We start from the raw sequence: 25,256 nt of genomic DNA on the forward strand, positions 1-25,256 counted from the left end.
CAGCATCATTTAGTTTCAAATTAATTAAATATTTTATTATTTTGGACCTTTAAAAATATGTATTTATTTATTTTTTGTTTTACGGCAAGGCTAAACGTGTGAATGTCCCTCAGGAATGGACTTTTATTAAAAAAATGGCTGCTATTTAACCGTTACCAACCTGTAAGGGGCCGTCCATAAATTACGTAAAGGCGATTTCGGCTATTCTAGACCTCCACCCACCTCTGAGTAAGAAATCGTAAGAAATCCTCGACCCCCACTCACCCCAAAATACCTTACGTAATTTATGGACGGCCCCTAATACCTACATTGTTCAAGGGCGAACAGAGGATCCGAGCATATATGAAGATTTGCGTATACTTAAAGCATTATTTATTTTTAATAATTAGCGAAGAAATTCGATCTGGTTGGCAATGTCACGTATTGTTAATTAGAGATTTTGAAGTTAAAATTTGTTTAAAATACGAAATAATTAATGTGAATAAAGCGATATAAACCATGCACACGATTATTGTAAGGTATATTCTCAGTTGACGATATTTTGTCATTTGGAATAATGGTTAATTTTTAAAAAAATTCTCTCTTGTTTGCTAGCACTCTATCGCATATAATTGTGTAAATTGTGTTTTACATAAGTTCAGTCAGATGGCGCCATTTATCAGTTTACACGTAATTTTTCAGGAAAGAAATTGTGAGTGTCTGAGTTTTTGGGCTACATTGTGTTTTCCGTGTTGTGTCGTGACATCCTGGTTGTCGCCTTTCTTTTCACCTACCTGACGACTAACTGTCAACTCTTACGCCTGAGAACAAACCCTCTGTTTAGTTCTCAGGCGCGTAAAACACGCATTCTCACCACCTTCGACCTAAGTTTCATCGACAGAAAACAGCACCGCGAGATTTTTGTCAGTTGCTGCCAGATAGACAGATTCCGAAGTCCCTTTTTTCCCGAGTGCGCCATTTTTTCTTGTGTATGTGCCTGGATTTCGCCGCCGTGCGTCGTAAGCCGTCCATTTGGATTAATCTCCAGCTTTATACAAACTATCATCGCCTCTACAAACTTCGCCGCACGACGCACCCACGGATTGGATTGACTAACACTCCAACAAGGTATTTATCGCCACGCGAACTTCATGTAGACTCTCTCTGTTAGGATCGCGACGTTAGGCCTAGTTCCTCCCGATTTTGTACATCCGTCATGTTCACTGTAAATAAACGTTGTGCTTTACTTAACAAGGCCTCTGTTACTTCCGGGGCATACTCCCACCCTCATCCCGAATCCGATCGCTCCGTTACGCGACCGCTCTCGCGTCCGACCTTTGAACCGCCGCAGCTTCCGTGTCCCGTGAGACAAGGTGGTGTCAATCCTGACGAGGCATCAAGAAGGTGCCGACCCCCCGGTCACAAAATGTTAAACAGATTGTAATTGTCCTTTTTTTGCTTTTCGTATTACTATGTTTTAATATTTCTATTATCAAACTTTATAGTTTTTAATAAATGTAAATTTTTCCATTATTGGTTTGTTTTTGTACAGATTAATGCTATTAATTTATTAATATATAAATTGATCAAAATTAAAATTATGGAAAGAAAAACAAAAAATTTACCGCATTTTCGCATGATATAATTCGTATACTTTTGCGTTTTTAAATCGAAGATATGGCTGAAGGTACCCAAGAATTCTGAACAAGAAGAGACTATGGTTGTATCATTTGGTTGATCAAATTGTCAACCTAATCGATACAGCAGGACTAGGAGATGTAGACAGGTAGGATACTAAAGAGTTACTGCAGGTTTTTGGAAAGATCCTTACCAATGACGACCTTCGAGAAACTGGCAGAATAAGAAATTCACGGAAATCTGGAAAAAAACGAGAAAACTCAAATAATCTCTGTATAGATCTCCTCAGTAAAAGTTTAATGACAATAACCGAAATCAAATTGATCAAATTGTAGCGAATGATCCAGACTTTGAAAGGAGTGCATATATGTTTATGTGTTATTTAACATATATTATTATTATGCAGATTAATCTAATAATAACTTAAAGTAAAATCTGTTTATCTTTGGTTGCGGGTATTCTCCTCTCCCTATTTACTCTGTGTTAAAAAGACCTAGTTTAACGCTGTTTAGTTTAGCGCTTTGTTGTCTAGAAACGTATCTCCCTCGTTAAGCGTGGTCTTACTGTAATTTTTAAACTAAATAATAAATAATAAATTTATACTTTTTTGTTTTTACGTTGACTTTTACCACTGCCTGTTTTAGTGCTATTGAATTATTCTACAACAATATCTCCAACTTCCGGATGGAAGTTGGAGATATTGTTGTGTCCTTCTGCTGCGGAGTCTCGACAACATCCGTGTCCTGTACTGTTGCCACATTTTTCTGTATTTTTCCCGAGGATTTGGAAAGAACCCAGAAATATTCGCTCACAGGTCCTTGACTTCAGAGAGCGTATTTGAGAGTGAGGGTTGTGGAGGAGTCGCGGGTCGATCGACCTCTGCTTCTCTTGCTGTGTCTATTGTGTCTAGCCGACTTTGTTGGAGTGACTCTAGGATTATTACATCTCAGAAATCAACGAACTCCACTTGCGGTTGTACTGCGGTTCGGGAATTTTAACTGTGTCTATTGCGTCAGTATTTTTCCCTCCTGCATCGGGTGGCACAAATTTCATCCTAGTGATCGCAGGCTTCATCCAATTGGCAGGAGTGTGCAATCTTTTCCTGGAATTAACGTGCTGCAGTATAAAATCTACAGGACTTGTTTCTGCTATTATTCTATAGAGACCGTGCCATCTTGGGGATAATTTTCATTTTAATCCCCTGCGGATAGCTACCTTATTGACATCAATCGTATTGTATCGCCGATCCGAAATTTGTATGGCTTATGTTTACGTTGATGATAGGTATTCCTATCGTTCGCGGCTTTTTCCTGAGCTATTTTGTGGGCTGAGGCTAATTCTCGCTCTTAGATCGCTCGCAAAATTTTCGCTTACACTCTATCGGGGTCTATTGGGTTCAGTGAAGATGTCGAATGGAAAGGTCGGGTCACGTCCGTACAAAGAAAGGGGAATTTTATTCGTGCTCGAATGCACAGTAGTATTGTACGCGAAAAGAGCATAGATCATTTCATCCCAATTGCGCTGATCTGCATCAACATAATGAGTCAATATATCTATTAAAATTTTATTAAGGCCTTCGACCAGGCTATTACATTGGGGGTGATACACTGCCGTAAAAGGTCTTTATACGTGCAACCTCTCGCAAACCTTTTTCATGACCTTGGAAACAAAGTTGCATCCTCTATCCGTAAGTAACTGTTTTGGAACCGAATGTTTTAGAATAATTTGTGTTACGAGCGCTTTTGCCACCGTTTTGGCAGTGATGCCAGGCAAAGGAACTGCTTCTGCACATCTAAAAAAATGGTTTATAAAAACTAACAAATATTTGTGTCCGTTATGAGTAGTAGGGTGTGGACCCTAGATGTCTAGTGCCGTACGCTCGAAAAGACTTGATATTTTCGGAAATGTCTGCAAAGGGGCTTAATGACCATGCAGAGGCCTTCTCCTTATCCCGCATTTCTGACAGCTCTCGCAGTAATGAGTAATATGTTTGTTTATTTCTGGCCAGTAAAACTGTTTTTGTATTTTTTTTGGTATATTTTTAGCATCCAAATGTCCTGAGCTAAAAATGTCTTGAAATAATTTTAAGATGTATTCTTATTATTATCTGGGAGATTACTAATCTATCCAAACCTTATTCCTTTCTGGGATCGTTTTCTTATGGTAAAGGGTTTGATCTGCATCCAAATAAAAGTCTGCAGTATCTAGGTTTGTTTCTTGGGATGACGAGTCTTCTATTATTTGTTGCTTGTCCTGTTTACAAAAGGGTTCTTCATCTGTTGTTCTCTTATTTGTATCTTACTATATATATGTCGTATTTTGCAGATTATTGCCACGGGCATTCGGCTTAGCGCGTGTGTGTTTGTATGGGCTTTGCCTGGCTTGTGAATTATCACGAATTGGTATTCTTGCTAAATTCCAACGACCAAGTCTCGAACTTTCGTCCTTAACGTTTATGAGCCACCTAGGAGGTCTATGTTCTGTAATAATTGTAAATTTCCTTCTATAGTGGTAAGGTTTAAAATGCTTAATTGACCAAATCATGGCCAGACATTCCTTTTCTGTGGTACTATAATTTCTTTCTGCAGACTTTAACAGTCTGCTAGCATATGCCACCGGGAGTACTCCACGTTGATCTTCCTGTGATAAGACAGCGCCTATCACGATGTTTGAAGCATTTGTTGCTAGCACAAAAGGACTGCCGAAGTCCGGGATGTTAATAGGGGTGCTGTTATCAAAATTTCTTTTAATTTTTTCGAACGCGGTTTGTGTTCCTTGTCCCAGTGGAACTTTACGTTGTTCTTAAGCAAGTCCGAAAGGGGCTTTGAAATTTTTGCATATTGCGATATGTGACGCTTATAGTACCCATTCAATCCGAGAAATGCTCTAACATCTCGCTCATTCTGAGGTTGGAGGAAATTCCTAACGCACTCGATCTTAGCCGAGTCAGGTCAGATACCGTTTCGGACACTGCTTGCTCTAAAATTTTATTCGTCGTCTCAGCAGCTGGCATTTTTCAGGCTTCAACTTCAGTCCTGCTGCTGCCAGGTGCTGAAGGACTACTTCCAATCGTTCCAAGTTCGATATGAAGTCTGGACTAAATACCAAAATCTTGTCCGTATAGATGAGACAAATTTTATTTTTAAGGCCACTTAATATTAAACCTGCACATTTTTGGAATGCCGATGGGGCACAGGTAAACTTACACCTGTTGGAATACAGTTGTACTGATAGTGCCCCGAAGGAGTGCTGAATCCCCGTCTTTTCCTTTGATTCGGGACTCAAAGGCAACTGCCAAAATCCGCTTAACTAATCCAAAGAACAAAAATATCGCTCTTTTCCTGACAATCTCAATGACTGCTGGATATGGGGCAATGAGTACGAGTCTATCTTGGTAAGTTTATTTAATTGTCTATAATTCACGACTAATCTGTAGCCTTGGGGCTTTTTAGTGACTAATAACGCAGGCGCTGATCATGGAGAGCTGAACGGTTCAACTACCCCGCTTTTGATCATATTTTCCACTATTTCGTCCATTATTTCCCTTTGGGTGTATGGAATTCGGTTTGGGGCAAGACAGATCGGGGGATTGTTCCCAGTTAGGGATTGCAATCCAGCAGTGTTTTCGATCCAGCTGGATTTTTGCTGGACCAACATCATTCCAGCTAGATCCAGCGCGGATCCAGCACAGATGTATTTTTGGTTCAATAAAGTGTTATCTATCTATCTATCTATCCAGCAATTTATGTTTTTTTAAAAATACTTAAGAAACTTTTATTATTTAGACTGGTCACTATAAATCAGTAAAACTTCTTACACATTTAGGTAGTAAACTTAACTTTGGTTCCGTTTAACACTTGAGATAGAGATAATTAAATGTTTAGTTAGATTATAATTATAATGTAATCTTTAAGTTAAATAATAGCAAAAGTAATTCTACTAATTAATTTTTATTAATATATTATAATAATGTAAAGACAGATAATCAGTGGCTAAGTGGCTATCAGTCTTACCGGTTTTCATATATAGCCTCTACATATCAGACTGTAGATATTTATAAGTAATTTAATTATTAGTGTTAGTAAAGTAGTGAGTAAGTATTTAGTTATTATTATCACAATCACGAATCACATACATTCATATCATCGTATATCTACGATACTGATACTAATTAATCTAATTAACAATTTAACTAACTAGGTAGTCTCAGTTTCTCACAAATTTTCACAATAAAATTGCCTACCCTAGCCCACTAACCACTTATAGAATAAACGTTAAAAACTCTTATTTAATAGAATTAGAGTAGAAGTTATAAAATATTAGTCTTGTCTTGAATAAAATATTTTAAAGGATTAAATAAAATTAAATCAATCACTTCTGTTATTTTTTTGACTTTTCTGGAAGTAGGATTTCAAGAAACAAACGGTATTGATGGTGTTGTCTCCCAACCTACTTCTTAATGAATTGCATATATATCCTGCTGCGGAGAAGGCCCTTTCTGCCTCTACGCTTGTTGATTTCAGGGTCATCAAACAATTATAAATCGTTTTGTCACGTGATTCATTGACGTCACAACCGATCGTAAATTAGAATAATGCACCAGGACTAGGAGAGGAGTTACTTATTTTATTTAGCGAGAGCGGAAAGTCAACTGGCAATTAGATCAGCAGAGGTAAAAGGGCGGGCGTGCGGTGTACAGGGGTGTAGCACATGCTGATCTGAACGGCAACGTCACTCTCGCCGCCGAACGATAGTGCACGCTGTAAAGCGACAACACCGACAACGTAGACTTTTGTGCCATTATTTAGAAAGTTAATTGAGTATTTGCGAATCCGCAGCGGTTAATTGGTATAGAAATGTTCTATACCAATTAACGTATTCCATATTTTTCGACACTTGAAATCTTCAGGTTAATTCATATATATTTTAGTTATAATGCATTTGTTTTCATCACCACTTTCTTCCACTCAATAAACGGAACAAAACATATCACACGCAGTTAGTATTATTATAACATTAGCACGTTTATAAAACAATTTTTACATTGAAAGTCTACTTCTAAAATGTTTAAAAAGCAAGTTTGAATTGTATTTATATAACCGATATTTATTTTGTCGTAGAGCGTGTGTTTGTATGTTCGATGCTCGTTATCGGGTGCATTTCATGCATATTTACATTTCCTGCAGTTTTAAAAATTATTTGCATGCAATTATAGCACGGGATATGAATCTAATCAACTAAGTTTTTAATAGATGTCACGAACACTAAAAATTTTTATATTTTTTTGTTAAAAACATATAAAATTGTTAAAGTAAGATTTGTATTAAAATCGAGTGTAACCTGTTAAGGACAAATTATTTCATATCCCGAATTTAAATCGTCGTAAAAAGCTGAAAAAGAAATAATAAACTGTTAAAAGCAATTATTTATTGTGATACAGTCACAATTCTGTACTGCAATTTTAGTGGCGATTGCATGTATTCTAGTAGTGTTTACCCCCTGTAAATGTTACTTTACCTGTGAACAACAGAGTCATGCTGGTCATCGCCGTTCTGAAGATTAAAGACAGGAAGACAGACCGACACAAATGAAAATTTATATTATTACAATTCGAAAAATGCAACCGAAAATATATTTTTGTCATTATCTTCAAAAAATACGTATATTTACTCAGTGGCAATACTTACTGATTGTGAATTTAAACTAGTTTAATACTCATTTTCAGTTGTCTCTGGTTTCCTTGGGTCTTCTGCTTAAATAGGAAGCCAGACTGTCCTTGAAAAGGCTATTCTCGCACTTGCATGCGAGTGAAGTGGCAAAACTTGCAGTTGTCGAGAGAAGAGGCTATTCAATAACAAAGCAATTTATTAATTTTTGCTTGTTGCTTTTCTTCCGTGCCTATTTTTTGATAGGTGAGCGCAATAAAAGGTTTTTTGATCAGTTGAAAACTGTCAGATGCAAGGAACACCTCACGTGTTTAGTTGGTGTATGGATTTCAGTTTCAATGTTGAGCAGATGCATGAATAACTCTTATCCGCCTAAATTCTATTAAAGTACTATAAACTTAATCACGTCTTAGCCAATTTACTATATGAAACATGTTGCAATCAGTTGTTTCTCTTCTGTATCCTGCTTGCTAATAGGTATTTTCGGGGTAAAAGGTAACAGTCTAGTTCTACAGATTCTGTTCTTTCGGCTTGACACGAAAACACATGTGCTCGTATGTTGTCTAAAGAAGTTAAAATCGCAGGTTTAAGGACGTGTTTAAAGTCTGTTTAGAAATGATAGAGCCACTTAAAAATTTGAATATATGATTTTTTTATTATTATTAAGAAGCAATAAGTCCACATTGTTTGTTAATCTCTTCGTAAATTCTATCTGTTCTAGTTATCTTTATCAGATGCTTCTTATTAAAAATCTTAAGATTATCCTATTATACACTATCTAGCATTGCTTCAGGTAGATATTTCCTCTATTCATCTGTGATTTTATAAAGTATCTATCACAAATGTATAATGCTTTCTATTCATATATACTTTAGTTGGAATAAAACTTAACATATTGTGTGTTAGGAAAAAAACTGTTGAAAGGATCAAAGTAATTTTATATTTTTTAAAATACCCCCTGTTTGAACGTTTAGCGAATTACATATATTTTTAAATACTATTTTAATCGAGTTTTCGTAAGACACTTATTAATTATAATTTTATAATAAATTTAAATTAATTTTCTGTTAGAATAACGCGTGAAGAACGGTTCGGTGTAAGCGATTTTTCATAAATTAAATTTAAAAAAATGCTTTCATCCAAATTTATTTTTCTTGAACTATTTTAATTACATTCAAATTTCAAGAAGAATTTCACAAGTATTCGTTTAAATGATCACAGAGAAGGTTCTGCTAGTGTGGATACAGAACAATTTTTGAAGATTGATAGCGAAATTATTAGTACTGCTGCAAAACTGAAAAATATAAATAAAATTTGTAAATTTATTTTTTGAAAGATTTAAAGATTTTCTACTTTACATCTTGATACTTTTCATTCTTGCAATAAAAACTTACATCATATGCAGAAAGAAATACTTCTGTTTCTTCTACGTCTTTGTGTGTACAAATACGAAATTCTGATAACTCCTATAAAAATACAAATTACAGAAATTAATTTTTACTTGTTTAAACGAATAACTTAATTTTATATTCAGAAAATTAAGATAAACTTAGGTAACGAGGTGTATATCTTCCCCAGTTATTATGTATAAAAAGTTTCCTCTATTATTAACTATTATAAAGCTGAAAAAAAGCTAATTTTGGAGGTAATGATGTGTTTTATAAAATGTTGTAGATAATAATAACGTGTACATTTTCAATAAGTTCGACCCCATTCGAGATACGACACATTACTCTTTTTATCTCCCACTTCCTGGACGTGTTTTGTTCCTGTACATCATACTTTCCCCGATAACAACAGAGTCATGCAGGTAATGTATCTATCTCAATTACGAAGAAAATATTTCAAGTGAAATGATGTAACTTCTGGCCCAAACTGGCAGTTCCAATGTAATTAAAACAGGTCTTTTTTCAGGATTTAAATATCTCGTCTTGGCTTTCATCTTCCTAGCTCTCGAGATTAAGGAAGGACAAGCAAAGAGACAGACACACACCTGTGGAAACTTACAACTGTGGAATTTGTATATTGCATAAGAATTAACATAAAGTAAACATACTTAACATAAAATAAATATACTATAATGTTTATTACGTTATTAGTTATTAAAGTGTAAATTAAATAAAACGATTATTTTAATTTTTCATACCTTTTCTGTGGCATCATTACAAAGATACTTTTGTACTTCAGTCGGTGTTTTCTCTGAAACTATTTCCGGAAGACATTTCTTATAGCTGTCGTAATTCTAAGCATCATAAAGAATGTTTTTATTAAAAATATCTTAGAAATTTTTATAAAAAACATACCCTAAATATACTTTACCTTTTCACCAACGATTACTCGAAAACAGTAGTCAAAACACTCCATATCAAACACCTCTATGAAAAGTAATAAAATTAACATTTGAAAGTGAGTTTTTTTAATTGAAGATTTTCTTAATATCGCTTACTGAAGAGGTGTTGAAAGTTTTTTTTATGTAAATAAAACAAATTTAAAATTACATAAATCGAAATTTTGATTTGTATATTCCTCTGTAAATATGACAAATACTCCATTCTATCTTCCACCCTCACCACCTTTAAGTGCCAAAATTTATCAGATTTATCGATGCCGTTTGAACATAAATCTCCCAAAAAATTTCAGAAATTATTTAAGTAAACCACAGGAGTTATTAAGCTTCAAAAGAGGGTGAACAAAATCGTACGGATTTACTGTATTATTATGTTTGTGTAAATACACAGAGTGATTGGATAATCTAAAAGTTTAGGTATAAATGGTAGTGTGCGTGTAAACTTAAAACAGTAAAACATTATCTTACTGCAGTACACTTTGGCATAATAATCTCCATAGCCATCGCCATTGTCACTCCACCCCATTGCAAACATGAAAGATGAAATGAAAATTAAAAATATTCCTTTCATCGTGGTCACTTCGTTTTTTTCTTTTATTCGCTGTAATAGTAAAAAGTTATGATTAATATTACTTATTTACAATAAATATGCTTGTAAGACTTTAAAATTAGCGAACTTAATTAATAGATTTTAAATAACTAACTAGTAAATGATTTAAACATATTTCATGTAGACAGAGCCTTACAAAAAGGGAGCTAATATTTTAAATTGTGGATATTATATAATTTTAAAAATAATTAAATTGTTTATAAAGTCCAAATTCTGTAAAGACCTGATACAAATGGATTTTCTCTCTTTACATCTTTAACTTTTAACAAGACATTTCCAAATACACAAACCTTTATAGAAAATTCAAAAAAATTCGAAAAAAAACGTACGAATTATTAATAGATTGGCCAGGAATTCCTGCAGGAAAACACTCTAATAAAAGCTACTGAATTGTTCAATCATTAGACTGGCAGAATTTCTTTAAAAAAGGAACCACAAAGAGAAGAGAAATGAAATAAAACATAAAGGATGTCTCGTCTAGTGTGATCAAAGAAAAAAGAATGTAACTGCAATCTGTACATATTTGCATTTAGAGGACTGAACATTACAGATATGATGGAAAGGTGTCTTTCGACAAATTATAACACTCCTATTTGAAGTAGAGAGAAGGCTCTCGGACTCGAACTTTCCATCACACTGTTTAAACTTAGCCTATTAAAATTGTATTTAAATTACATTGAGATTGAACTTACCTTTTAACAGTGAATAATTAGTCGAACGAGCTGAAATCGCTTCAATTTATAACGAGAAGTCATGTGACAAAAAACTTCATTTTCAAGTGGCGTATACTGACGTTATCGGCAGGTTTCGTACGTTCCAGCAATTTCTCTCCTACGCATTCTTTGCTTTCCTTCTGTAAACTGAATTAAATTAATAAAAAAATTATTATTCATAATTTCCACAATTTATTTGATTTATCTATATGTATAATCGAGACGAGTTGATAATAATAATAATAATAATAATAATAACACACATCATCATCAATCCACAAGACATGCCAAATTTTCTTACCCAGGGCATCACATACATGAAACCTAAAAACAACAATACCACAGACCCCACACAATACAGACCAATTACATGTCTTCCAACACTCTACAAATTATTGACATCCTGTATCGCAAACAAAATATACAAACACGTTGAAGAACACAACATTCTAACAGAACAGCAAAAAGGTTGTCGTAGAAACCACAGGGGATGCAAAGAACAGTTACTCATAGATTCAGTCATTCTACGGCAAGCACACAAACAACACAGAAACATACACATGGCATATATAGACTACAGAAAAGCATTCGACAGTGTTCCACACAGTTGGCTGCTACATATTCTACACATGTACAAAATACATCCATCACTCATTGCATTCTTTCAAAACACTATGCAGCACTGGAGAACAACACTACATCTCAGGGTTAGTAACACTTCCATACAAACAAACCAAATTTTTATTAGGCGAGGAATATTTCAAGGAGATTCCTTGAGTCCTCTCTGGTTCTGCTTAGCCCTGAACCCATTATCCAACATGTTAAACAACACGCAATATGGTTACAATATCAGACACGAAAAAACAACACAGTTTACACTGTCACATCTCATGTACATGGATGACATAAAACTTTATGCATCCACACAAAAACAACTTCATCAACTCCTACAAATCACACATTCATACACCAAGGACATACAAATGGAATTTGGCCTAGATAAATGCAAAACAGTTCACATAGAAAAAGGAATCCTGAAGAAAGAAGATTTTGCACTTGGAAATGGAGACGTTATTGAATCCATGGAAGAGGGCGAGTTCTACAAGTATTTAGGATTCCAACAGGCCAAACTAACAGAACATACACAAATAAAGCAAAGATTAATTAAAGAATACCAAAGTAGGTTAAATGCTATTCTCAGAACACAATTAAATGCAAAACACACAGTTAAAGCAATAAACACATATGTCATCCCAGTACTCACATATTCTTTTGGAGTTATACATTGGACTCACACAGATCTTGAGCAACTCCAAAGGAAAACAAGAACAACACTTACTAAGCATAAACAACATCATCCTAAATCCGCCACAGAAAGATTAACCCTTCCACGTAAAGATGGCGGACGTGGCCTGATTGACATAGTTAACCTTCACTACAAACAAATACAGTCACTGCGAGAGTTTTTCTACAAAAAACAAGAAACATCACAATTACATAAAGCAGTAACTCTAGCAGACTCGAATAACACACCATTAAACTTACACTCACATCATATGGACACAACACAACATATAAAAAGCATAGACACCATTAAGCAATCGTGGGCTCGAAAGGCACTCCATGGCAGGCATCCTTACGATCTGGCCCAGGATTTTGTTGACAAAACTGCGTCAAACAGCTGGTTAGCTCGGGGATGCCTCTTTGGGGAGACGGAAGGATTCATGATTGCCATACAGGATCAGGTCATAAATACTAAAAACTACAGAAAACACATACTCAAAGATGCAACACTCACAAATGACACATGCAGAAAATGTCACATCATGCCAGAAACTATACAACACATCACCTCTGGTTGCAAGCTCTTGGCACAGACAGATTATTTACACAGACATAACCAAGTAGCAAATATAATACACCAAGAGCTTGCAAAGAAACACAAATTAGCAGACATCCACGAACCATACTACAAATACATTCCACAGACAGTATTGGAAAACAACACGCACAAAATGTACTACGACAGAGCCATAATCACAGATAAAACAATTTACCACAACAGACCAGACATCACACTCATTGACAAACACAATAAAATCACATACATTATAGACATATCCATTCCAAACACTCACAATATACAAAACGCATGCACTGAAAAAATTAGCAAGTACACAGAACTCGCCCAGGAAATAAGGCATCTGTGGAGGATGGATAGGGTGCTTATTGTACCTGTTGTTTCTCTCCTCTACAGGTGTCATACCACACACACTACACAAAAGCCTGGGCACATTAGAATTGAATAGAAACACATACATCACTCTACAGAAGGCCACTATATTGAATACATGTCATATTGTGAGAAAATTCCTGAATACAGACACACACACTGATACACTTCTTTAATTTCTGTTTTGGGTACTATGCCTTGACTTTGGTCCGGCATAGTACTTAGCCACCGGTGTTAACCGAGTATATCTAACTTAACCCAACATAATAATAATAATAATCAACGCAGAGCCCAAACGGTTAGGAGTTGAAAGTTCAAATTTGGTACACAGTTAGGGTAAATCACGAAAACGCACGCTAAAAAGGGATTTTTCGAAATTCTTCTCCACGGGGGAGAGGGACAGGATTAAAGCTTCTATATACATTATCGAGACGTGCCTAAACGGTTAAGAGTTGAAAGTTGAAATTTGGTATGCAGTTAGGGTATGTTAAGAGAACGCACACTAAGAAGGGATTTTTCGAAATTTTTCCCCATGGAGGAGAGGGACAGGATTAAGTCTTAACACTTCTATCAACAATGGAAGTGTTAAGTAACAATGGAAGTGTGAAGCAACAATGGAAGTGTGAGGTAATAATGGAAGTGTCAACAATGGAAGTGTTAACAATGGAAGTGTTACGTAACAATGGAAATGTTAAGAGCCCAAACGGTTAAGAGTTGAAAGTTGAAATTTGGTACATAGTTACGGTACGTTACAAAAACGCACACTAAGAAGGGATTTTTCGTAATTTCTCCTAACGGGGAGAGGGACAAAATTAAGGCTTAACACTTCCATCAACAATGGAAGTGTTAAGTAACAATAAAAGTGTTAAGAGAAAGCGACGTGGAAGACGCAGATGGAAAAAAAACGGGCGCTGAAGAAAAAAAAAGAAAAAGAGTAATATGTTAGAACATATTCTATTTTCAAATTTAAACAGATTAGTTCGGTTTTTCTCGACTTTTCTTCTTTAGAACAATCGATGAAAATCGAACGATATTACAATATTCGATTTTCAAATTCGATCTTTCTTTAGAAATACTTAGTTTGTTGATGAAATTACTCTCTTTCTTTAGTGACTATAACGTAATAATCTTAATTTTCGTTATCGTTACTTCTGCCCGAGCAACGCCGGGCCTACCTGCTAGTTAAAATATATTTTAATTTTTTCAAGTATTTTTCAATTAAACGAAGATAGCAAACACGATTTATCTACGTACAAAATGTAAAAATATGTATGTATGTAGCTAAGGTATAGAACTTTATACCTTAAATACTTTCAATACATCACCAAATATGTAAAGCATAGAATTCTACACCTTGGAAATAGTACTTTTGTCTCCAGCCTGTAACGATCCTTAAAATCTCATCCTCTCTTAATTCATCTGCATTCAATGCATACACTAACTTTACGTAAAGTGGCATAATTAATATTTAACACGTACATTAAATAAATGTACTAGTGTTTTTATTAATTAAATTATTGTGTCCCAAAAGTGTTTTTAATATCATACGTAATAATAATTGTTTGTTTACTTTCAAATGTTGCAGTCAGCTTGAGTATACGCTTAACATTGCTGCTTACAGTACCTGCAGTTTTAAGAATTATTGTAATATTCATATAATAAATATAATCAAGTCTTACAATATGATTAGTATGTTCATTGGTGTTCGAAACGGTCATTTTTTAAACTTATTTAAAATTTCTAGAGCTTATTTCAGCCTCGTGTAAACGAGTTTGCATTGCAGCTGTTTAAATAATAACTACAAATTATATTAATATGTTGTACATGAAACACATTTCATCTATTATACTTTATATTTTTTACTTAATAACACTAGAAATTTTGGAATTTTTCTATTAAAAACATTGAACTTTGTTAAAGTAACACTCGTATTAAACAGGAATCTCTTGGTTATTAATCTGAATTTATTAATATATTTCGTGTTAAGTTATTTATAGAAATTTCTATAAGTGTTAATACATCCATTCAATGATACAGAAAAAAGCTGTGACTTTACACTTACTTTTGGAGTAGGACAAGTCAATATAAATCACCTTAAAATAGCTTTAATAATCAATTTAATATTTAGAAGTAGCTAGTGATTACATTAAATCATAATAAAGATAATATTTACCATTTCTATTACGTGTTTTAAATGTAAAGAAATAAACACGCTCACTGATTTCGAGCGACGTTGAGTGTAACCTGTTAAGAAGGACAAATTATTTCATGTTTCGAATTTAAATGATCATAAACTGCTACACTAAGAATAATAAACTGTTACAAGCAATAAATTAATTCTAGCTGCAATTTTAGTGACAATGGTCTTGATTTTAGTAGTTTCTAGCCCGTGTAAATTATACTTTACATGTTAACAATATAGTCATGCCGTACAATATAAATTTAAGCCGTAATAATTATATTTTTATTAATATTATCTAATAAGCAATGCTGACTAAAGGGCTGACATATAATGTAATTAATAAAAAATAAAAAGCAATAAACGTTATACACGTTGAGTAAACAAAATCTGGACCTAGGTGAAAGCTGTTCGCAAACAACATCTGTAATTGAAGACGGGTAAGTGCTGAAGCCGGACGAACCGTGCAGTAGAGCCGATCCACAGGCTGACACAGGCCTCTTCAGAACATAATCGTTTCCGAAAGCCAAACTAGTACGCGAGAAGCTACGTATCCTATGTTAATTGTGTTTTCCAACTTGTATAGTTTATATATATATATATATATATATATTGTAAATAAACAGCATATACTGACTATCTTGAGTGTAGAGGTGTGCTTTCACCGAACCCACATCAGAACAATTTTCACTCGTGCTTAACCCAAAAAACCAACTGGAGAAGACAGAGTTTAGGAAGGAAAGTGCACTTTGTTTCTTTATAAAAATAAAGGAATCAGATTGTTTTTCGTATTAAATTGACTGGAACTTTGTTTGAGTTTGTCGTATCGTCATAGAATTGAAGTAGTTCGAAAAAAAGAGCAGTTTCTAATCCTCCTGAGCACGAAAAAAGTCCCTTACACTGACTCTATAGCGTCAAGCGATCCTTGCACCTGCTCAGCGTGTTAATTGAACTCCTTACGCTAACCGGTGGAGTATGGCGATCTTCACACCTGTTTAGTACGTTAATTTAAATTTCTACACTGACCGGGTAAAGTGAAGGGATCCTTGCACGTGCTGGTACAGAAAAAACTATCACGGTATGATGTTTTTATAAACCTTGGCACCTTAAATTATGGTCGTGCCATCTGTTATCATATTTCATTTTAAAATTTTAAATTTATTTAACTCATCAAATTGCAAACAGCTTAATTTTCAGAGTAAAAATGAGTTTTATAAAAAATTGTAAATGCTAATAACGAGTAATGTAGTTAAGTCCCACCCTATTGGAGATACATACGACTTTCTTTATTTTTCACTTCCTCCACTTTTAATCACCAAAATTCTATAATATCAATCACATTAATGAACAATCCTCCTTACAAAATTTTAAAAATTTATGACAAAAAGCACACGGGTTATTAAGCTTTAAACAACGTGGACAAAATCGTCCATCCCCCCACACACACTAACATCCATTCACACAGAAATGTGACATTGCCAGGAGAATAATTAATAATTAAATTAATTAGTTAAATTTGAATAGATGTGAATAAAACGTCAACAATGTTTGGACTTATGTTATAAACTTAGTCAAAACAGTGAAGTATTAATGATGGGAAACTGTCATTTAAATATAATTATGAGGTTAGGAGAGTGGCAACATTGAAGGTGTGTATCAACAATACGTCGCTCTGTCCGATTGGCGACGTCCTGTATCAAACAAATAGCTCGAACTCCGAATTAATATATCAAGAATCACACGATATTTCTCCCACGCTAAAACGTATAAAAAGGAGTCACGCCCAATCATCAGCGCGGACATCCGTCGAGCATAGAAGAGCTCCACCCGCCAATATCTACACCTCCAAATTAGCGTAGTTCTTATGCCCAGCCTTAGATTGCCGACCATCCAACCGACGTCATATAGAAGAATCCAGAAGCTATGAAGTGTCATCACGACATATTAACTTTGACCGGTATTTGTGAACTCTCTCGGTCCATTAGTTGTAAGTACTTATAACGCGTAATCTATTTCCTCTATGTATTCAACCTTTTAATGTTCTATATTAAATTTGTTGTTTGCTTAACCTGTTAACCTTTCTTATTTCGGTGAATGGACACCCTATCGGCTTATCCACGACCTCCTCACTCGATTTATAGCCCTCCTAGCCTGCCAGTGACAAAGTCAACGAGTTTTACCAACTTGTTGCCGATAAAAGGAGTTCAGAGGGTCTCTACCCCCCGAATTATTTTGTATTTCTCGACGTTTCAAGGTGTTCTGAGTCAACAAAATGAAAAATCTTGTAGGTGATTTTCTCATCGATTCTTATACTTTCCTTCTGTTATGTATAAAAGCTGGAAGGGTTAAAAGACAAAGATATGTGAAAAAGATGAGTGCTGCACTAGTTCAAATTTACATTTTGTTCGGGATTTTACTGCAGTCTTGCCCCTTACATCATACTTTTGTTGTTAGATATCGAGTCATATCGGTTATTTATCTATCTCGAAGTGTAGACTTGGGGTCTGAAACTCACCCGCAGCAAAAGGTTAGTCAAATAGATATATATCAGATGAGGGCTTTATTCAATATTATTCCGTAAACCAAAATATTTTATATTTAAAAGAAGACTAAAAGGTTTGTGAACCCTGGTGTTGACTCATTAAAACACACATATAACATATACAAACACACACGTATAATATAGATATATACGTGTGTGTGTTTGTGTGTTTCTACGAGAGAGGGAGAGTTAGAGTGAAAGAAAGGTGTCAAGTGCTTAACGATAGTACCCAAAAACAAGCCAGAAAAGAGCAGAAAACAATTTTGTCTTCCACATAAAAGGATCAGTTTTTCCGGAGGGGCGAATTTAGACAGAAGTACAATTTTTATATTAGTAAGGAGTACCGACAGGGGTGAAACGAATAAAACTATTGCATTGGACAGTCGTTAGACCCACAAAAACCCGTAAAAAGGAGGTCACGAAGAGAAGAGGGGTGAAAGGAAAACAGAAAATCAGCCTCGTCTTATGTGCCGAAAGAGAAAGGAATGTTATTGCAATCTGTAAATGATTGTAAATAGAAGACTGAGCATACAGTTCAAGTGGTAAGGTGTCTTTTCAACTCTTTGTTTTATAACATAAAAGTGAAGATTTTTCCCAACTCCATCTCGTTGAGTCAGTTTCCGAGTGTATCACGATTCGATATAGTTGATCCAGGTCGATGGAAAGTACACCTCCACACTCAATTTAGACAATATTTACGGTTTATTTAGAAATCAAAATATGTAGAGTGTACAAGTTCGAAAGCATAGTATATACAGGATAACGACGCGGGGTGCCTCGCGTACTAGATTAACTTCCGGGAACTATTAATTTCTGGAGAGGCCCCAGTGAGTTTGTAGAGTTGGCTCAACTGCACGGTCTGCCCAGTTCGGTGTAGTGTAGTATAACACTTACTTTGTGTTTCTACTTTAACTACTGAAGAGAGAGTAAGGAAAACAAACAGTGTAAGTAAATCTCTTCCGTTATAAATAAAAACAGTACTGTCGCAAAGATCGAAGTGAATTTATATCTTTTAATATAGCCGTTTCTTTGAACGTTTGTAAAATTACATAATATATTTTATTCGATCTCTTGTAAGACTCAAGTAATATATAGTCATATTTAATTTAATTTTCTATAATGACGCGTGTAGAACGATTCGGTGTAAGTGGTTTTGCATAGAAGAAAAAAGATAATGCTCAAATCCAAATTTATTTTCTTTCAAATATTTCAATTACATTAAAATTTAAAGAAGAATTTAGTACATTTTCGATAAAACATGTAAACTGTGGCTGAAAAAGCAGTTAACAAAAATCCAAAATGTTAACCTATAAATGAACAAATAAAACTCACGAATGGAATGTCGTTTTGAATGATGCAACACTGGAAAATAGAAATAAAATTTGTAATTTTGTTATTGTTAATGAATTTTTACTTTTTATTCTTGATACTTGCAATAAAAACCTACCTCATATTGTAGAAAGAAAAACACTGATTGGATAAGGTTTTTGTGTACACATTTATCAAATTCTTGTAACTGCTACAAAAATGTAATTACGAAAAATAATTTTTATTTATTTGTACAAATAACTTAATTTTATGTCGAGAAAATTAAAAATAAACTCCACAACGAGTAACATAAATAAACTCTAAAGCTTTAAGCAAGATAACTTAAATATTTTGGAGTAGGAGGGAGAAACAGAGAAGATGAAAGAGGGAAGACGTCTGGATAAAGATAACGGAAAAAACAGATTAAAGATGAGAATGTCGACACCATATCAACATGTAGAAACAGAAATAAAAAAGAGAAGATTATTTATTCAAGTGTAAATTTAATAAATTCTTTATTTTAATTTTTCTTACCTCAGCTGAGGCAGTGCCACAGAGAAACTCTCTTATGTCTTCTGATTCTTGTGAATCTAATCCTTGTTGTTCAAGACAATCGTAAAAGATGGCTTGATTCTAAGCATAGTAAGTGACGTTTTCATTAAGAATAGCTCTTAAATTTTTATTTTTTAAATCAATATACTTTACCTCTGTACTAACGGCATTATGAAAACATTCGGAAAAACTTTTATAATTTTCCAACACTATAAATAAAGACAAAATTAATATTTTTGAATGAGATTTTCACTTGAAGACACTACTCATCGCCAAAATATAGTCTACCGAAGTGCTCTTTATGTAAATAAAATCGATTTAAAATGATATAAAATGTAATTTTGACCTGAAAAGTCGAACGACGACTTGCATAACTATTTCGACAAAAAATTTAAAACTTTGCACGAAGCCATGTGTTATGATATTTTATTACTAAAATATTTTATATAACTATTTATTATAAAATGACAGAAAAATTAATTTTGAGGGTAGAAATAAGTCTTATAAAACAGACTGTAAATGTTAATAACAATAAAATCTTCATGGAGGTGACCTCTCATATCTCGAAACCTTTACACCCATAACCTTTAAACTCCAAAATTTAAGTGTCAATCCTTTTAAACACAAATTTTCTGAAAAATTTCAGAAATAGTCGAACAAAACACAGGAGGTGTTAAGCGTGAATATGAGTAAAAAAAGAAAATAATGCTCTATCATTACCCTATTAGTGTATGTGTATACATACACTAACAGTGTTTACGTAACAGTGTACTGCACATACTGACATCAGTATATACATAAAATTCCATAATTTTTATGCGTTTTTTCTAGACGTTTCGAGGTTACCTGTATCTAAAAATATAAAGATCTCCAGTTAATTTTTGACCGATGGGCATACCTTTGACTTGGTATATACATAACAGTCAGGAGAGTAAAAATATACGAAAAACATACATGTCGACAATTGTCGATTATACATTTTAAGTAAATAATGGTCTTTTCTTAACAAATGTGAAATTTGTTTGATTATTTATTTAAATTTATTAATTAACAATCAATTATTTATTGTGACATTGTCACAATGCTAGGCCTGAAGTTTTAATCACATTTTAAATTAATTTAATCTATAATATATGCTCTCCACTTCAAAATAGTAGTCTTTCCTCTGTAATTCATGCTTTTCCTATAAGCAGCAGAATCACGCAAGTCATGTATCTAACTCCTTACAGTGAAAAAGATTTGAATTGACATAACGTGTCTTTCGGTTTGCTCGAAAGATTCCTATATTCTTAATCTGGACACTCTCCCTTTGCAGTTTTTATATCTGTTCTTGTCTTTTATCAAATTGACTACGTTCTCGAAATTAAGAAAAGATCATCAGATGGAGAACAATACAAATTTATAGGTGTAGACATTTTTAAAATTGCAATCCAGTAAATAATTCACTTTAAACGTATTTAAAATTCTTATTTTCGTTAACTTTGAAACAGTAAAACATTAAAAATATCTTACCGCAGTATTGTTCAATATAAAAATACATATGATAACATTCATCGTCATCGTCATCGCCATCGTCATCGATATCTTGACGATCGTGATAATGGTCACGGTCAGCGACAGCGTCACGATCTTTCTTAGTGTCATCGTCACACCACACCATTGTAAATATGAGGGACGAAATGAGAATTAATAATAATTTTCCTTTCATCATGGTGACTTCGGTTTTTTCTATAATATCAGAAGATTATGATTAATATAGCTAATTTACAATAAATTAGAAATAATTATATGTATTAACATTTAAAATATATATGTATTAACATTTAAAATTAGATAACCATATTTTACATGCGCAGGGTCTTCCAAAACAATGATACCCTTTTAAATTATCGAAATTATGTTAATATCAAAAACGAATAATCTTTCGTTAAATCTGTCCCTCTCGATACATGATACAAGACTCGACTTTCTTTCGTCACACTCTGTACCATTAGCCACCAAAATTTAATGACATAAATCATTTTAAGGCAGAAATACTTCAAAAAATTTCATAAATTCTTGACACAGTAGATATTGAGCTTCAAAGTAGGAGAACGTTTTATCCTGTCCACACACAGAAAATAAATTATCTAAAACGAATGACAAAAAATAAAGAAGATATATGTATTGTAACAACGTCATAATGCTGGGCTCAACTTTCTAAATTGTCCTTTAATTTAAACTAAGCATTTCCTATATGGTCTGAATTATATATATACACGAACACACTCACATACACATATATGTGTGTGTTTCTATGAGAGAAAGAGTGAGGCACTTATCATCACTCTGTTTTAAACTTCACCTATTTAAATTGTATTTGAATTAAATAGGAAGTAAACTTACCTTTCAACAGTGAAAAATTAGTCGAACGAGCTGAAAACGCTTTAATTTATAGAGAAAAGTCATGTGACTAAAATTCATTTTCAAATGGCGTATACTGACGTCATCGGCAGGTTTCGTATGTTCTGGCAATTTTCCTCCTACGTATTATTTACTTTACTCCTAACCAAAATTATAAAAAAAATATATTCAATGATTTCGACAATATATTTGATTGAGAAAAATATATTTAAATTACTTTCAAGCATTTTTCACTTTAGAAGAAAGATAGCCAATTGACTCATATATGTATAAAATGTCAAAATATGAAAATATTTGTAGCTTAGGTATAGGGCTAATACAGAAACTTATACTTTAATTACGTACAATACATCCGCATCAAATATATAAAGGATTATATTCGACATCTTAAAAAAAGTACTGTTGCCTTTACCCTCTAACAATCTCTAAATCTTACTTTCTCTTAATTAATGTATATCTGTTAAGTAAAATGGTCTATACCGATGAACGTATTCCATATCTTTTGGCATTTAAATAATAATACCGAATTCTTGAGTTAATTAAGGTATATTTCACCTAAATACCGTTGTTTCCTATTCTCGCCACCTCAACAGCCGGAATAGACCGGAGCACACGCAGCTAGTATTATTAGAACATTAGCATTTTTATATTTAAAGTCTATTTCTAAATTGTTTAAAAGGCGAGTTTCATATTAATTTTCTCTTCTCTCTGCCAAATGTACGAATATCAAAGACTGCAATCTCACTCGGAATCACGTGCTTGTTAGTTGACCAAATCGCTAACGTGCTTTATTAGCATCGCACGTAATTAACTCTTATAATATTCATATAATACATATAATCAAGTCTTATAACATGAGTAGCATGTTCATAAATATCCAAAACGGTCATTTGTAAAACTTATTTGAAATTTTCAGCAGTTTACTTACAGTCTCCTGTAAACAAGTAAGCATTGCAGCTGTTTAAAACACCCAGACGGTGATGAATGTACGCGTTGTGAAATGTTAGTTGTAGCTTCATTTAATTTTAATTTATTATTAATTATTTCGAGTCCATAATTAATATATATTATTTAGTTTTGCTTAATTTAGTATTGGGATATAAAAAAGGACGTTGTCTCGTTTTATTGGAAAAAAAAATTCTCATTTCTTATCTTAAACACATACAAATTACTTTACGATGAGAAATAATAATGAAGTTCATAATATGTACGTGAAAAACACTTCAACTCGTTTTAATTAGTAAAAAATATAAATTTTTCTACTAAAAACATATAAATTTGATAGAATAATAACCGTATTAGAGAAAACGTTCTTGACTATAAATAACATTTACTTAGTTTATTACTTTATGTTAGGATATTTTACAGTTATTTTTTATCATGAATAATCATTTATGTGTATTTACAAAACTGTTAATACACCTATTCAAAGCTACAGATGTCATCTGTGACGTCACAGCTTGTCCAGAGTAGACCTTGTCGATTTAAAATTACATTAATAGCCAACTAAATAATTAAAAGTAGTTAATAATAACACTAAATCATAATAAAGATAATATTCACACATCCTAGTACACCAATGTTGAGTGAATTTGAGTGTAACCTGTTAAGAAGGACAAAATATTTCACGTTTCGAATTAATCGTAAACTGCTAAACTAGAAATAATAAACCCTTACAAGCAATTATTTATTGTAATAACATCACAACGGTAGGTTGCATCTTATCGTCGTAATACTGCAGTTTCTAAAGTCTATCCCCTGTAAATAATACTTTACCTGTTAACAATACAGTCATGCCAGTCAAGTTTCAAACTCCATTATTGAGATTAAGTAGAGACAAGCTGACAAACACACAAATAGGAATTAAAAAATTGCAGCTTAAAAACATTTATACATCAGCACCCTTTCACCTATATCCATCTTGCATATAATGCATTTTAAAAAAGACGAGAAATAATTGATACACTTCACTATTCATCTTTGATAAAATCAGTTTTTTAAAGAATGAAGGACCGTTAGGCACTACTAGTTAACCCTTAGACTTTGGGGTCAATAAGAGTTCGCCCAGGGACTTTACGATATCCATACACTTTGTTAGCAGCATCAACTAGACATCGGAAGATAACTACTAGCCATCAACCGTCCAAGTCGTCACAAGGTGTGTTTCTGACTAACCAGATCAACACACAAGAACCATTTGAACTTTCTAAACTTTATTTAATGATATATGCGTACCAAGTCGGTCCCTAATCGTATGTTTATTGTACACTTTAAGCTTCACTCTCATCCTCTCTTAACTTATGTGTGTTTGTTAGGTAAAATGTCCTATACCAATCAATTTATTCTATATATTTCGACATTTAAAAATAATTGCGAATTCTTCCCTTAATTAGTGTATATCATAGATATAATACGGTCGCTTTTTTTCACTACTCTTACCCTCTCAACAGCCGGAACATAGCAGATCACACGCAGCAAGTATTATTATAACATTAACACCTTTATAAAATAATTTTTATATTTAATGTTTACTTTTAAAATGTTTAGAAGGCAAGTTTTAATTTTATTTATATAAACGATATTTATTTCGATGTAGAGCGTGTGCGTGTCTGTTCGCTGCCTGTTATCATGTGCATTCAATGCATACGCTAACTGAACGTAAAATGGCATAATTACTATTTAACACTTACATAAGATAAATGTAGTAGTGTTTTTATTTATTAAATTATTGTTTCCCGAAAGTGATTTAAATATCATTCGTTACAATAATTGTTTTTTACTTTCAAATGATGCAGACAGCTTGAGTATACGCTAAACATTGCTGCTTACAGTACCTGCAGTTTCAAGAATTATTTGCATGCAATTATTGTTTAAAATATTTTTGATAATTGGATATACTTGGATTTAACCTGTTTTGAGTTATTTAAGCGATGTTTTACCGTACATTTACTTAATAAACCCCGAGAGAAGGATGTTAGAAATGAAGTTATTTCGAAGAACAAAACGTTCGAATAAGTACGTTATGTTAGTAAAGAAGGTGACATTGTAATCACATATCTTTTACTCGTTCTTCCTTTTTTCCGCTG

The 25,256-nt window shown here is 33.4% G+C and overlaps 1 protein-coding gene across 1 annotated transcript; it reads right to left on the minus strand.

The window, feature by feature from the left end:
• Nucleotides 1–19,079: 19,079 nt before the first annotated feature.
• LOC136968984 (uncharacterized) lies at nt 19,080–22,162 on the minus strand. Its single transcript, XM_067263053.1, has 6 exons — nt 22,153–22,162; nt 21,280–21,495; nt 19,921–19,976; nt 19,750–19,848; nt 19,355–19,426; nt 19,080–19,269 (listed from the first exon to the last, which is right to left on the minus strand). Exons 2-6 carry the CDS (start codon nt 21,476–21,478, stop codon nt 19,210–19,212), a joined length of 486 nt encoding a protein of 161 aa, XP_067119154.1. The 5' UTR covers nt 21,479–21,495; nt 22,153–22,162; the 3' UTR covers nt 19,080–19,209.
• Nucleotides 22,163–25,256: the final 3,094 nt, after the last annotated feature.

Source organism: Centruroides vittatus, unplaced genomic scaffold, assembly GCF_030686945.1.
Source record: "Centruroides vittatus isolate TY-2023 unplaced genomic scaffold, ASM3068694v2 contig_166, whole genome shotgun sequence".
NCBI lineage: Eukaryota > Metazoa > Arthropoda > Arachnida > Scorpiones > Buthidae > Centruroides > Centruroides vittatus.